At 36.6% G+C, this 15,095-nt stretch overlaps 2 protein-coding genes across 2 annotated transcripts; one reads left to right on the forward strand and one right to left on the reverse strand.

Annotated features, from left to right (window-relative positions):
* Positions 1-1,900: 1,900 nt before the first annotated feature.
* On the reverse strand, positions 1,901-2,530 carry LOC111406022 (em-like protein GEA6). Its single transcript, XM_023035190.1, has 2 exons — positions 2,353-2,530; positions 1,901-2,241 (listed from the first exon to the last, which is right to left on the reverse strand). Exons 1-2 carry the CDS (start codon positions 2,465-2,467, stop codon positions 2,084-2,086), a joined length of 273 nt encoding a protein of 90 aa, XP_022890958.1. The 5' UTR covers positions 2,468-2,530; the 3' UTR covers positions 1,901-2,083.
* Positions 2,531-5,798: 3,268 nt separating this feature from the next.
* Positions 5,799-7,583, forward strand: LOC111406743. Its single transcript, XM_023036122.1, has 4 exons — positions 5,799-6,270; positions 6,331-6,409; positions 6,520-7,021; positions 7,257-7,583. Exons 1-4 carry the CDS (start codon positions 5,799-5,801, stop codon positions 7,581-7,583), a joined length of 1,380 nt encoding a protein of 459 aa, XP_022891890.1.
* Positions 7,584-15,095: the final 7,512 nt, after the last annotated feature.

The raw sequence follows: 15,095 nt of genomic DNA on the forward strand, positions 1-15,095 counted from the left end.
CATCACATATGATCGATGAAGCATCAAGTAGTGGTTGTTAGTGGTGGAATAGCCAACTACAATCCATGCTACGTTGCTCACAAGCGCTTTGTTTTGGCGCTTTACCACCATGCGCTGCAATGTCGTCCAATGGCACTCACAACTTCTTCAATCAGCGTTGCACCGTCGAGCGCTGTGGCAAAGTGCTGGAATGAAGCTTCTTGGAAGTGTGAGAAGGAAGAAGGGAGAGTCGATGCCGGCCCCTTCTCTCAAGGAATTTTGGATTGACTACACCACCGGACCTAGACAAATAAAAAAGAGACGACGAATGGAGAGAGAGAGAGAGAGAGAGAGGATTTGAAATTGGGGATGGGATAGGTATGGGGTGAGATTGAATTGTAGATTAATTATAATATGAATTAATCATCTGAATTGTGAATAAATAAACCTAATCTCTAATTTATAAATTGTGATCTTTAAATTCATGTTGGTGAGTAATTTCCACAAATCAAAAGGAATAAGAATTTAACTCAACAAAAAATTTAATTTTAACCAAACTAAGTTCTTATGGGAATTTAGGATAAGACACTACAACAATTAAATATTTATTTTCACATTCATGATACACAAATAATTTGCTATCAAATTAAGTACTTTATTTCATATATATTTAACTAAATTTAAAGGAACATCCATAACTAAATTAGTTTATTTTATAAAAAATAATATTTATTGATAAAGTAAAAATATATGACTTATTTTTAACCATGTTTGACTAAACTTAACCGTAATTAAATTTTTTCTTATGTATTTTACATATATTACTTATATACACTTGTGAGTTAAAAACTTATTTATTGCTATTATCAAAATAAATAATTTGCTCTAATTGAATTTCATCAATAAAAAATATTTTTTAAAACTTTATTTATTTATAAATTAATTTGATTATAAGTATATTATTGTAGTGAATCAAACATGGATGTAGAATAAATTAATTTTCTTTTGACTCTATGTTTCTGGTCATTTTGTTTTCACTTGAGGTGGCATTCGAGTGTATTGGTATAAAAAAATTCATACTTACTTAGAATAGTATTTTGTAACCAATGACGTTCAATCATATTTTTATTGTGTTACTGACCAAAAGTTTCAATTGTTTAAAATGATTGGTAATCGAATTTCTGTAGGTGATTGATAAGTATATATCATTTGCTCATTCTTATCATGCTTCCGTCCTTTATATATTTTTTAAAGATGACATCGATTCAATTCCAAAGATATAATTTATTATCTTACGATTAAAATCTAATTTTATATTTGCTTGAGTATTGAAATATTCGTTTTAATAATTGTCTGGCACCACAACTGACGAGTACTTTCTTTTCTTTTGAGATTAAGTCAAGCCTTGCATCCTCAAATGGATATGTTTCACACTACGCATTATTGATTACTGCTTGGCTTGCAATATAACAGAAAAATATTTAACCAAATGTCATAAATATTCATTTGATCCACCGGGGAATGGTGAATCTCTTGCTGATCTTACGAAAGGATAGGTGAAAATCCCAGCTTTTTCGTGGCGAACTATTTCGAAGAGAGCAAAGACAAGGAATGATTCTTTCCCCTGTGTAAGGACACGGATACCATAATGCAATTATATGGTCGTCATTTACCGTGAGCTCTTCACTTTGCCAATGCATTAAGATCAATACATCATAATTTCACTATATAATAGATGTTGGGCCCTCTGATATCTGTAATATATTAAATATTAATTTACTCTAATTCAATTATTGCAAGAATAACTTACTTTTTATTTTTCAATATATTTAATTATTTTAATAATACCCCACTTATATTTAATATATTAATTATTTGAACCATTTGAACAATATTATCGTACCACGTCAGTTTGTGACAGTAACACAAACGAAACAAAGATTACTGAAAACTCTATATACAACAAACCTTACGAAAAGAACACATTGCAAACCAAATACAGCATAACAGTCACACTTATATATAGCCAGACGAGACCTACATTAACAAACTCGAAAACCTAGTACGTTCTACTCTGTAAGGTACAGACTCAGATGATTCATCTCTAAGTTCTGAACTTGGACTCGTCTATCTCGATTCCTTCCTCCCGTGCACGTTCTTCTCCTGGCTTGTCCCCAGTGCTCAGTCCACCTTTGCGACCCATTTCTTGATATCCTTCAGTTCCCAGCTGCTCCTTCCTCGTCTGCCCTCCCTTACTCCTCCCTAAACAGTATTGAAAAAAAAGAGAAGTTAAAATATATAATGGACTGTATTTGATTATTCTGTGAAATATAGTGTAACAATTGCTCTCGTCGAGTAAAAAAATGGTATTACCTTCAGCAAGGTGTTCTTGGGCCTCGAGGCTTTTTCCGCCGGTGCCACCCGGCACCACGGTCTCACCGTGCTTTGCCCTGGCGTCAAGCTCGGCTTTTTCTTGCTGGGAAGACATTTTTAACTGCCTAAGTAAAACTATGTGATTTTCACTGCTTTGAACAAATTCAACTGATAACGACAAATGCTTACAGCATGAAGTGTGTGTATATATATATCTACTGGTGAAAGGATTAGATGACACGTGGTAGCTCAGCGGCTAGTCTGGAGGAAGAATTTGTGACACGTATGCTGCAAATTGACACGTGGCTTAGAAGTCGCTGTTTAAGTGACGCGTACTTCTGAGTCATGGAGGAAAGTTAATAGCAACTTTTTTAATATTTAATTAAAAATTAATTTTTCATGAATTTTAATTAAAGTTGATTAAATAAGTGGTTAAAAAATTAAAACAATTAAAAATACATAATTATATATATAGTCCCCGTTTGGTAGTGCTTTTTCATCCCAAAAAATTAATTTTTTGACTGTTATTTTATTATTTTAACCATCATTTTTTACTTCTTTATTCAAAGATGGCCCCCGGTCAAAAAATCAATTCTCATAATCACTACCGAAGGACTCATAGTAAAAATTAATATTCAAGTTTATTAAAAAATTTTAAACTATACCAGAAAAGTCTTATATGTAAAGGAAATAAAACCACTAAATGTGTGATTGAAAAATTGATAAAAATTAAAATTATGTATATGTATAGTAAAAATTAATTGTCAAGTTTATTTTAAATTTTTAAACTACACCAGACAAGTCTTATATGTAAAGGAGATAACATCGCTTTTTGATTGTAAAAGGTGGACACCTATGAAGAATAATAAAATATTAATACTATTTATAATCGGTGGCTGCAATAGTCATTCTATGTTACAATTTGTTGATGAGTTTGCTTCACTCATGATTTTTGCACAATTATAACTTGATTAAATGCTAGATCTTGTGAGTATAGAACGTTTTTGATGTGTTTGTTAGTGTTGTTTTAAAGATTAGGAGAAGCGATGTAAAAAGAAGTATTAAAGTGGACGAAGAGGCCAAAAACACGGAATTGGAGCAGAAAGACGGCGCTTAGGTGCTGCATTCGTAGCGCCTAGGCGCTACGAAAGTGAAAAAAAAAAGATGAAATTTGGTGCAAGAATTCTATTGTTTCTTCTATATCTTTATTACAAACTCGGTGATGTATTCTAAGACAATTTCTTACTTTTCTTCTTGTATTATGAGTAGCTAAATTCATTGTTAGGGGAAATAATGTAATCAATTGGGATCTTTTACATTCTATTATTAAGAATTTCAATTTTTAATTCTTACATGTGTTGATTTTGCTATGAGTTAAATGCATTAAATTATCTGATCAATAATCTGATGATTTTTGTGAATTCTTTACAAATAGAGATATGAGTTTAGGATTTAGACCATGTAGTAAAATTCAATACATTGGTATAACAAGTAGAGATACATATACCATTTATTGCTGTCATAATTGAATTCCTAAAACATAGAACTCGTTTAACTAAAATGAATTTGCATAGAGATATGAAATTTAATTAGTTGAATAGGTTCAATGAGAACTCGAGAGGGGTAAATTGAATACAATAGGAGAATTCAACCGAGCGCTACATTAGAATTGAGTTTTATTTTGAGATGTAAAGGTGATCAATTGGTGAAGTTATTCTACCCTAACATCCATTCATTATTTGATTATCTAATCAATCGTGTGAACATTCATTTATTTTCTAGAATTTAGATTAAAACCCAGATTTTACAACCTTTGATTTGTGTTAGTCAACTAGTAGTTAAAGAAAGATTGAATTAAGTGTTAGAAAATAGTCATTATGGGATCGACAAACCGGACTCTTAGGTCTGCTATTACTTGTTACGGGTCGTACACTTGCGAAACAAAATTTCACAACAAATTTTTGGCGCCGTTGTCGGAGACTATTTCTTCTAGTCTCAATTAATTTATATTTTAACTGTTATTTGATTTATTTATTTTTCTTTTATTTACAGAAAATTGTGTTCGTTGTATGCTCCGTGCCCAAGGCGACGATCTTGAACCATTTGATTCGGAGATAGAACGTACTTTCAGACAAAGACGCAAAGAACACAAACAAAAACAGCAATGTCAAATGGCTGACAATTAACAAATCCATATCCCTATTCAGCCGATTAGACAAATGGCAGCAAGAGTGGCACCACCGAAACAACAGCATGAGCGAGGGGAAGTAAATGAATGTGATTTGCCAGTATCAATGTTCCTGACACCTATAACAGCACCCAGGCGCTCCAGTATCATGTATCCAGATTTTAGGGTGAATAACTTTCAGATCAGGCCAAATTAGATTAACTTGATGAGCAACACCCTACAATTCTACGGGCTACCTCAAGAGAATCCAAACATGCATATCTCTAGATTTCTCAGAAACTGTCAGAACTTTCATGCTCCGAGGGTCAATGAAGATGCTATTAAACTACAACTATTTCCATTTACATTGAGAGACGCTGCATTAGAGTGGTTAGATGCTGAGCCTCACGCTAGCATTACTACATGGGAAGAACTAATCAGGAAGTTCTGTAATAAATTTTTCCCACCGGCAAGGGTAGTTAAAATCAGATTGGAAATTCAAACTTTTCAACAGAAAAATGGAGAAAGCTATCACGAAGTATGGAATAAGTTTAATGAGATGATGAGAAAATGACCAAACCATGGAATTACTATAGGTAATCAAGTGCAGTACTTTTATACTGGACTTACACCACTGTCAAAATCCCAAGTCGATACCTCAGCTAGAGGATCAATTATAGGAAAATCTGTGTAGCAAACCATGGAACTGTTTGAGTTGATTGCCACTACACATTCAATGTTCTCATCAGAAAGAGTGACGCCATCGAAGACTGGAGGAATGTATGAGTTAGACAGCACAGCAGCTACTAACGCCCAAATAATAGCATTGACAAAACAGGTGGAGTTATTGGTAAAATAAAAAATGAAAGGAGCACATGCAGTGACAGCTGGTCCATCATGCAAGAACTATGGGGCTAATCATCTGGCAGAAAACTGCACATCTATAGGCTATCCCGATGAACAGGTCAATTTCATTCAGAATGGGTCTCGAAATTTTAATCCATTTGCTCAAACATACAACCTAGGATGGAGACAACACCCAAACTTTAGATGGTCGGATAATCAACAAAGGAATAGTTCAAATAATGCCCAACAGGAGAAAAAACCAAGTTTGGGGGAGATGTTCAACCAGTACATGTAGAGGACTGACAAGGTGTTTCAGCAGATTGACATTAACTTTCAGAATCAGCAAGCATCAATCAAGAAGTTGGAAACACAAATTGGTCAGATAGCTCAACAGCTTGCAGAACGTCGATGAAGGACATTGCCAAGTAACACAATGGTCAATCTAAAAGAGCAAGTGCAAGCTATTACTACCAGGAATGGGGTACAACTTCTAGAAATACATGTGAAGAGACCAAAGCGAAAAGGAAAGGAAATAATGGGTAAAGAGGCTGGGACAGAAGTCGAGTTTGAACAGCCAACTGATAAGGAGAACGAAAGGAAAGAAACACCTGCAGTGAGAGCACTCAGCCCCGTGAAGGCTTATGTGCCACGAATTCCCTTCCCTCAAAGGTTACAAAGAAAGAAGTTGGATAATCAATTTGCCAAGTTTGTGGAGATTTTCAAGAAACTGCACATCAATATTCCTTTTGCAGACACAATTGCCCAAATGCCCAGCTATACAAAATTCTTGAAAGAGATCCTATCTAACAAAAGGAAGCTGGAAGAACATGAGATCGTATGCTTGAACGAGGAGTACAGTGCAATACTATTGAGAAAGCAACACCCTAAATTAAAAGACCCAGGGAGTTTCACTATACCTTGCACAATTGGTTCTAATTTCTTTGAACATTCTTTATGTGATTTAGGTGCCAGTGTTAATTTGATGCCTCTCTCTGTTTACATGCCTCTTGGATTAGGAGAAGCAAAACCTACAACAATCTCTTTGTAACTGGCCGACAGATCGATCAAACGACCAAAGGGAATTATTGAAGATGTGCTGGTAAAAGTTGACAAATTTATTTTTCCAGTTGATTTCATTATTTTGGACATGGAAGAGGACTCAAATATTCCTCTGATCTTGGGAAGACCGTTCTTGGCTACTGGGAGAGCATTGATGATGTTTATGATGGAAAAATGATTCTTCGAATGGACAATGAGCAAGTCATATTCAACGTGTTCAAGGTAATGAAACACCTATTAACTTTCGACACTTGCTGCCAAGTTGATGTTCTTGAAGAGCTTGTGGCGGATACATTTGATATAGAGCATCACACAAATCTTTGTGAGGTAGAACTTGCTCAATTAGAAGCACCAAATGCAGGAAAAGCTAAATGTGTTATCAACTTAGCCGAGCAACCTATAGGAAGAAGGCATTGGCAGTACGAATCTTTAGGAGACAATCCTTCTCCCCCGGTACCCTCAGTGGAAAAGGCACCCACTCTTGAACTAAAGCCCTTACCTTTCTATCTTCGTTATGCATATTTGGGAGAATCTTCAACACTACCAGTAATCATTGCAAATGATATGACAAGGGAGGAGAAGAATCAATTGTTGGAGGTACTTAGGTAGCACAAAATGGCAATTGGCTGGACAATAACTGACATAAGAGAGATCAGTCCAACTCTTTGCATGCACAAGACGGGTCAAGGGCATCGGTGGAAGGACAACGTCGATTGAATCCAACATTGAAAGAAGTCGTGCGAAAAGAAGTGCTGAAATTACTGGATGTAGGAATAATTTATCACATAGCTGATAGTTCGTGGGTGAGTCCTGTACATGTTGTACCTAAAAGGGTAGAATCACAGTGGAGAAGAACGAGAACAACGAGATGATACCAACACGGTTAGTGACAGGGTGGAGAGTATGCATAGATTATAGAAAGCTAAATAATTCGACCAGAAATGACCATTTTCCATTGCCATTCATTGATCAAATGTTGGAAAGGTTGGCAGAACATTCTCATTATTGCTTTTTGGACGGATATTCAGGATACAATCAAATAGTAATTCCTCCAGAAGACCAAGAGAAGACACCTTCACATGCCCTTGTGGAACGTTTGCGTTTAGAAGAATGCCTTTTGGTTTATGCAATGCACCGGCAACCTTTCAACGATGCATGATGGCCATCTTTCCTGACATGGTAGAAAAGTACATTGAGGTTTTTATGGACGATTTTTCTGTGTTTGGAGATTCTTTTGATGATTGCTTGGAGCGGTTGGCTCTTGTATTGCAAAGATGTGAGGAGAAGAACCTTGTGCTTAATTGAGAAAAATGTCATTTCATGGTAAAGGAAGGAATAGTACTGGGACATCGAATTTCTGCACAGGGGATTAAAGTGGACAAAGCCAAAATACAGGTGATTGAGAAATTGCAGTCACCTAATTCAGTAAAGGGGATCAGGAGTTTTCTAGGACATGCAGGGTTTTATAGAAGATTCATTCAAGACTTTGCAAAAATTACAAAACCGTTGTGCAACCTGCTGGAGAAAGATATACCATTTCAATTTTTTGATGAGTGTTTGAAAGCTTTCAACACTTTGAAAGAAAAATTGACATCGGCACTTGTGATAGTGGCTCTAGATTGAGAATTGCCTTTTGAGCTCATGTGTGACGCCAGTGACTTTGCAGTGGGGGCAGTGCTTGGACAACGCAACGGAAAAGTATTTCATGTTATCTACTATGCTAGCAAAACATTGAATGATGCTCAGATCAACTATGCAACACTGAAAAAAAATTGCTTGCAATTGTTTTTGCTTTTGACAAATTCCGTTCTTATTTGATTGGGTCCAATGTGATAGTTTATACAGACCATGCAGCTCTGAAGTATTTGTTTGAGAAGAAGGACGCGAAACCAAGGCTAATTCGCTGGGTGCTATTGCTACAAGAATTTGACATCGAGATACGTGATAAAAAAAGAAACAGAAAATCAGGTAGCGAATCACTTATCAAGGATAGAGCAACAGCAGGATTCAGATGATATGAATATTAATGAGGTCTTCCCAGATGAACAGTTACTGGAAGTAGAAAAAGCTCCATGGTATGCAGACATTGTTAATTACTTAGCCAGTGGCTATGTGGATCCGAATCTCACCTCTCAGCAAAAGAAGAAGCTCAGTCATGAAGCGAAATTCTATTACTGGGATGATCCAAATTTATATAGGAGAGGGACGGACCAGATCATTAGGAGATGTGTGCCTGAGGATGAAATGAAACCGATCCTTTCACGAGTACATGCTTCGGCTTATGGAGGACACTTTGGCCCCATTAAAATAGCAACAAAGGTGCTCCAATGTGGTTTCTTTTGGCCTACATTGTTCAAGGACTGCCATAGTTTCTGTAGGTCATGCGATAAGTGTCAAAGAATAGGTAACATATCAGTAAATCACGAGATGCCACTTAAAAACATTTTGGAAGTGGAAATATTTGATGTCTAAGGGGTTGATTTTATGGGTCCGTTTCCATCATCTTACAACAATCGGTACATCGTGGTTGCGGTGGACTACGTTTCAAAATGGGTAGAAGCTAAAACATTGCTTACAAATGATGCAAGGGTGGTAGTGGACTTCATAACAAAACACATATTTAACCGCTATGGATCACCTAGGGCCATTATAAGTGATGGTGGAACGCACTTCCGCAATCGGATGTTCCAAGCAGTTTTGCATAAGTACGGGGTGCAACATCGAATTGCCACTCCTTATCACCCTCAGATAAGTGGACAGGTGGAAACGTCAAACAAATAATTGAAAAGAATTTTGGAGGTCACTGTAAATGCATCTCGCAAGGATTGGTCAAAAAAATTGGACGATGCTTTATGGGCATATCGCACAGCTTACAAGACACCTTAGGAATGTCTCCATACCGACTAGTCTTTGGGAAAGCATGTCACCTACCAATGAAATTTGAGCACAAAGCGTATTGGGCATTGAAGCAGTTAAACATGGACCTCGAAAAGGTTGGAGAAACAAGAGTACTACAGCTACATGAGTTGGAGGAATTCAGAAGAGAGACATATGAGAATGCATCCATCTATAAGGAAAGGACAAAACAGTAGCACGACAAGAACATCAGGCAACGAATTTTTCGAGTGGGGGATCAAGTGCTATTATACAATTCCCGGCTTAAGCTTTTTCCAGGAAAATTGAAGTCTCGATGGTCCGGTCCTTTTACGGTCTCTCAGGCGTTTTCTTACGGGACAGTTGAATTACACCATCGAACTAAAGAAAATTTCAAAGTAAATGACCAACGCATCAAGCATTATGTGGAAGATTTCCCCACTGCTAAAGAAAGTCTTGTTCTAGCTGTTCCCGAATAACTGTGGCACTACGTCCAGCTAATGACTTAAAAGAAGCGCTTCTTGGGAGGCAACCCAAACTGTACCCTTTATTTGATTATTGGTTTTTTCTTTGACTTTGTTTTTCCTTTAATAATCTATGCTATCGTAGTAACACATTCTTTTGTTTTTTTATTTTTTGTAGGAGAATCCATAAAAGTTACATATTGCAGAATTTGAGTTCTACAATGAAAATGAATGAGTATGATAAAAAGGAGGAATTAAAAAAATAATAATAATAATTTTTAAAAATAAAGGGGCAGTAACGCAGCGCCCAGGTGCTGTGAAACTGGAACTGCCCATTCGGGGCAGAAACGCAGCGCTTGGGCGCTGCGAACCCCTCTTCATATTTTTTTAATTTTTAATTTTACTTCTTTTCTATTTCTTATACCCTGTTCTCCTCTCCCTCTCACACTACGTATTTTTCCCCAAACCTACTCCCTCTCATCTTCTTCCCCCAACACCCTTAAATTTTCCCATTTCCTCCTCCTCCTCAACCCTACCAAAGTACCCTCTTCCTCTCTCCTTCCTTATTTAGTTTAGTTTTTTTTTTTTTTTTTTAATTTACTTTATCACCTCACCCACATCACAATTCTTTCAACTCCACATATTCTCGCCCCTCCCCTCTCTCAATCTCCCTTGTTGATTTCAAAATTTCATTGTTACTAAGTGTGAATTCATCTATTCCTATTAGTTTCCACAACACCATTTCAGGTATGGCTATTTTTGCTCCCTTTTTTTTTTCCTCTCTCACATGATAGTTGTTGCTTATATGTGCCTATTTTTGATAATTATGTTAAGAGGAGGGCTTGCTTTATTGTGGTGTCAAGAAATTTATGTATGGTGCGAATAATGTGGCATGAATTATTCTCAAAATATGGGCAATTTTTGGTGAAAATTTGGCGCCTTCAAAGTGTTTGATGGATTGCCTAGATGAACTTAGTTGGATACAAAGGAGCTATTTTGGCTATTGTCCTAATTCACTTATGTGGGTATTGCTATGTAGATGATCGTGAATTGAAATTGGGTTTAGAATACATCTATTGCACATTCGACCATAGTTCCCTCTTATGGCTAGATTTTAAGCCCTGCCTTATTTTCCTTTATTGCTGTTGTTGCTAATGGTTTGCAAGTTCTACACTTGCACAGGTCCAATGCCGCCTAAAAAGAGATCTAAAGCCGCAGCCTCCTCTTTTAGCTCATTTGACAGGAGCAAATTCATTAGTGCCAAGGCCGCTGAACGATATAATAGCCTGGTGGTACACAAGACCTGTATCCCTGAACGTGGTTTTGACAATTATATGACAGAGCAGATAGGTCGGCGGAACTGGGAAGTGTTTGCTCGGCAACCACGATCGGCGCTAATTCCAGTTGTTCGGGAGTTCTATGCCAATGCGAAGGAGCATCGAAATTTTTGAGTGTTTGTGCGGGGTAAATGGTTACCGTTTGATAGAACCTCCATCAACAGGTTTTATCATTTGTAAGATATTGAAAATGACGAGTACTCTAGACTTCGTGACGAGGGTGTTGATCCTGATGAGGTCATTCGAGTCTTGGCCACAACTGGTACTACATGGAAACGTTCGGAGACTGATGTACTTGACTTCCCTGCTTCTAGTATGACTTCGGGTTGTAAGGCTTGGCATCACTTCATTTCTGGCAAACTTATTCCCAGTAGCAATTTAAGTGAAGTAACAAAAGAACGGGCTACCCTAAATTATGTCATTCAACTGCCTATTAATTGATGTTAGTAAAATTATTCACAACATCTTACACACTTTGAGAGGATTGACGACAGGTAGTCGAGGGCACCCATCGTTGATTTATGAGCTTTGCTTAGCAGGTGGTGTTGTCACATACCTTACTGAGGAGGTCATGCACCCCAAATCGACTATCACACGAGCGCGTACTTGGAAGTTCTTATGCCGCTCCGAATCCACCAGTACTCCACCCTCTCCTCGGAGCGACTAGCCGCCCCGTTCACGCCGACCGACACTAGCTAGTGACCCCACTTCTGACCTTTCCGTTCAGTTTCATGAAATGCAATTGCAAATGAATTTGATGCAAAATACATTGTGCAAGTAATTCCATTATCAACATGAGTTCAATGCGGTATTGGCTTTGATTTACTCCAATCGAACATTTCCTCAGCCGCCTCTCCTACCTGATCACGCTGCCAATCCAATTCCTAATACCCAGGACGACGATTAACATCGTCCATCTCCCCATTTTGTTTCTATTTCACATTGAGGACAATGTTTCAGTTAATTTGGGGGGTGAATAAATTTGCTTACGTTGTTGAGTTTCTCGAATACTTGCATATGATTTGCTTGTTTTATGTGTTCATGTGTTTAGTGTTAAAAAAAATATATTATATATGCATTTTCATCTTCAGCATGCTTGTGTGAGTTAGATAGTCTTGTTAGGTATGATGAATATATTTGAGAGCATGTATTAGTTTATGGATTGTGGATGAATCATATGTTTTAATTGGATTTTCTACTTATACATATGAAGCGGTATAACATTTATACACAAGTATTAAGTTGAGCGTTGTACAGGAACATGAGGGCTCATGCACATAGGCTAAAGAGATGACTTAGGTGTGTAATCCCGTAACCCGTGAATGTCAATACCCTTTAACCGTATACTTATAATTTGGGGCATTCTAACCAGCGAAAGAAATGATTTAAGATTGTGGTGATTCCGTACATGTGAAAAAGATTGTGTGGAGTGTATTTAATTTTCTGGTATAAGCTTGGTGATGACCGAATGCTAGAAATCTAACCCTATAAATTTCACTTCTTTTTATTAGAGAAGAAGCATTGCACGTCTTCAGCTGAGTCTCACACTTGCACCTTTTTTACTCGAGTTATTAAGTTCGTAGGGGTCTCTTGAAATCTAGTACCCTTTGGTATACAAAAAAATCGGGAAATTACCGACCTAACACTTGCTATAGGGATCAAGAAGTGGAAAAAAGGTGAGGTAAATAAATTAATTAAATAAATAAAAGAAAAAAAGAAATTGATATTGGAGGCCTAGATAACTAGTGGGTTTGAACCAATAAGTATAAACTAAATTGTTGAAACACTCATAAATTGGGAGAGTCATTACATGAATGAATTGTTGACGTTGCTGGTTGAACTAACCCAAATTAGAGTGATGTGAGGAAATCTTAAGCAAAACTGAACTTTAGAATTACACCATGGTAAGAGAATAAAAGAACCAAATTTGGAAGTGTGTGAATCTTACGAGTGAAGAAAGGAAATAATTGACTATTAAGGGTTGGGAAGTGAACTAACTTGTGAATGTACGATGCTACGCTTGACCCTCCACACACACACACACACGCTTCGAGTTGTATGAGTGAAAGTTTGGTTCTTGCATTGTGATTTTAACACCATTCATAAATATAATATAATGTTATCAATACTGAGCCAAAAAGACAAGCTGTCTAACTGACTAATTGTGGGGTATCGTCCTTGGATAATTTTACTGTTTGGATTGTTTGTTTCCTCGAGGACTAGCAAATGGTTAAGTTTGGGGATATTTTATGAGTTTGTTTCACTCATAATTTTTGCACAATTGTAGCTTGATTAAATGCTAGATCTTGTGAGTATAGAACGTTTTTAATATGTTTGTTAGTGTTGTTTTGAAGATTAGGAGAAGCGATGTGAAAAGAAGTATTAAAGTGGACGAAGATGTCAAAAACACGGAATTGGAGTAGAAAGACGACGCTTAGGCGCTGCATTCATAGAGCCTAGGCGCTACGAAAGTGAAAAAAAAAAAAGATGAAATTTGGACCCGAGAGGCAACACCTAGGCGCCGCAACCATAGCGCCTAGGCGCTACTATTAGTGCCTAGGTGCTGAAAACATAGCGCCCAGGCGTTATAACCAGCGCTTGGGCACTGTCTCGTAGCGCCTAGGCGCTACGATTGAAGATTTAGGGCGCGTTTTTTGGGCCGTTTTTAGATCCATAAAAACTCTACTTCTACATAAAACGGAGGGGGCACATATAAATACATCTTCCTCATACTTTTGGAGGGTTCTGGACATATTGGAGAGAAAACAGCAAGAAGGGAGATTCAAAAGAGAAATTCAAAAAGATTAACACCAAGCAATTGGAGATTAGTAGCATTTATTGGAAGAGGAAGGAGATCTTGGTGCAAGAATTCTACTTTTTCTTCTACATCTTTATTATAAACTCGGTGATGTATTCTAAGACAATTTCTTACTAATCTTCTCGTATTATGAGTAGCTAAATTCATTGTTAGGGGGAATAATGTAACAAATTGGGATCTTTTACATTCTCTTATTAAGACTTTCAGTTTTTAATTCTTACATGTGTTGATTTTGCTATGAGTTGAATGCATTAAATTATCTGATCAACAATTTGATGATTTTTGTGAATTCTTTACAAATAGAGATATGAGTTTAGGTTTTAGACCATGTAGTAAAATTCAATACATTGGTATAACGAGTAGAGATACAAATACCATTTATTGCGGTCATAATTGAATTCCTAAAACATAGAACTCGTTTGACTAAGTTGAATTTGCATAGAGATATGAAATTTAATTAGTTGAATAGGCTCAATCCAAACTCGAGAGGGGTAAATTGAATACAATAGGAGAATTCGACCGAGCGCTACATTAGCATTGAGTTTTAATTTGAGATGTAAAGGTGATCTATTGGTGAAGTTATTCTACCCTAACATCCATTCATTATTTGATTTTCCAACCAATCGTGTGAACATTCATTTATTTTCTAGAATTTAGATTAAAACCCAGATTTTACGACCTTTGATTTGTGTTAGTCAAATAGTAGTTAAATAAAGATTGAATTAAGTGCTAGAAAATAGTCTTTGTGGGATCGACAAACCGAACTCTTAGGTCCACTATTACTTGTTACGGGTCGTACACTTGCGAAACAAAATTTTACAACATTTGTCATTTGAGAAATTATACAAAACGAGTGCAGTATGTAGCTATCAATGATTTTGAACCCTTACAAAGAAATTAAAATTAAAGAGAAAAAAAAAATTGTTTGCCCTTCTTCAAGAGCTATCAATTCAAAAGATATTTTGATTATATTGCCACCATAATTTATTTTTGTTTCACTACCTTTTAAGTCTATCCCAATTCAAATACATTTTTAATAAATACAGCACCTGAATTTGACTAATATAACCAACGAAATTAACAAAATAAATACCACAACAATTTCACCAATTTATCTGTACACCACATTAAATTTCAAGAAATGTCGAATCTCTAAACACGCCCCCCCCCCCCCCCCC

Source organism: Olea europaea, chromosome 12, assembly GCF_002742605.1.
Source record: "Olea europaea var. sylvestris chromosome 12, O_europaea_v1, whole genome shotgun sequence".
NCBI classification, from domain to species: domain Eukaryota; kingdom Viridiplantae; phylum Streptophyta; class Magnoliopsida; order Lamiales; family Oleaceae; genus Olea; species Olea europaea.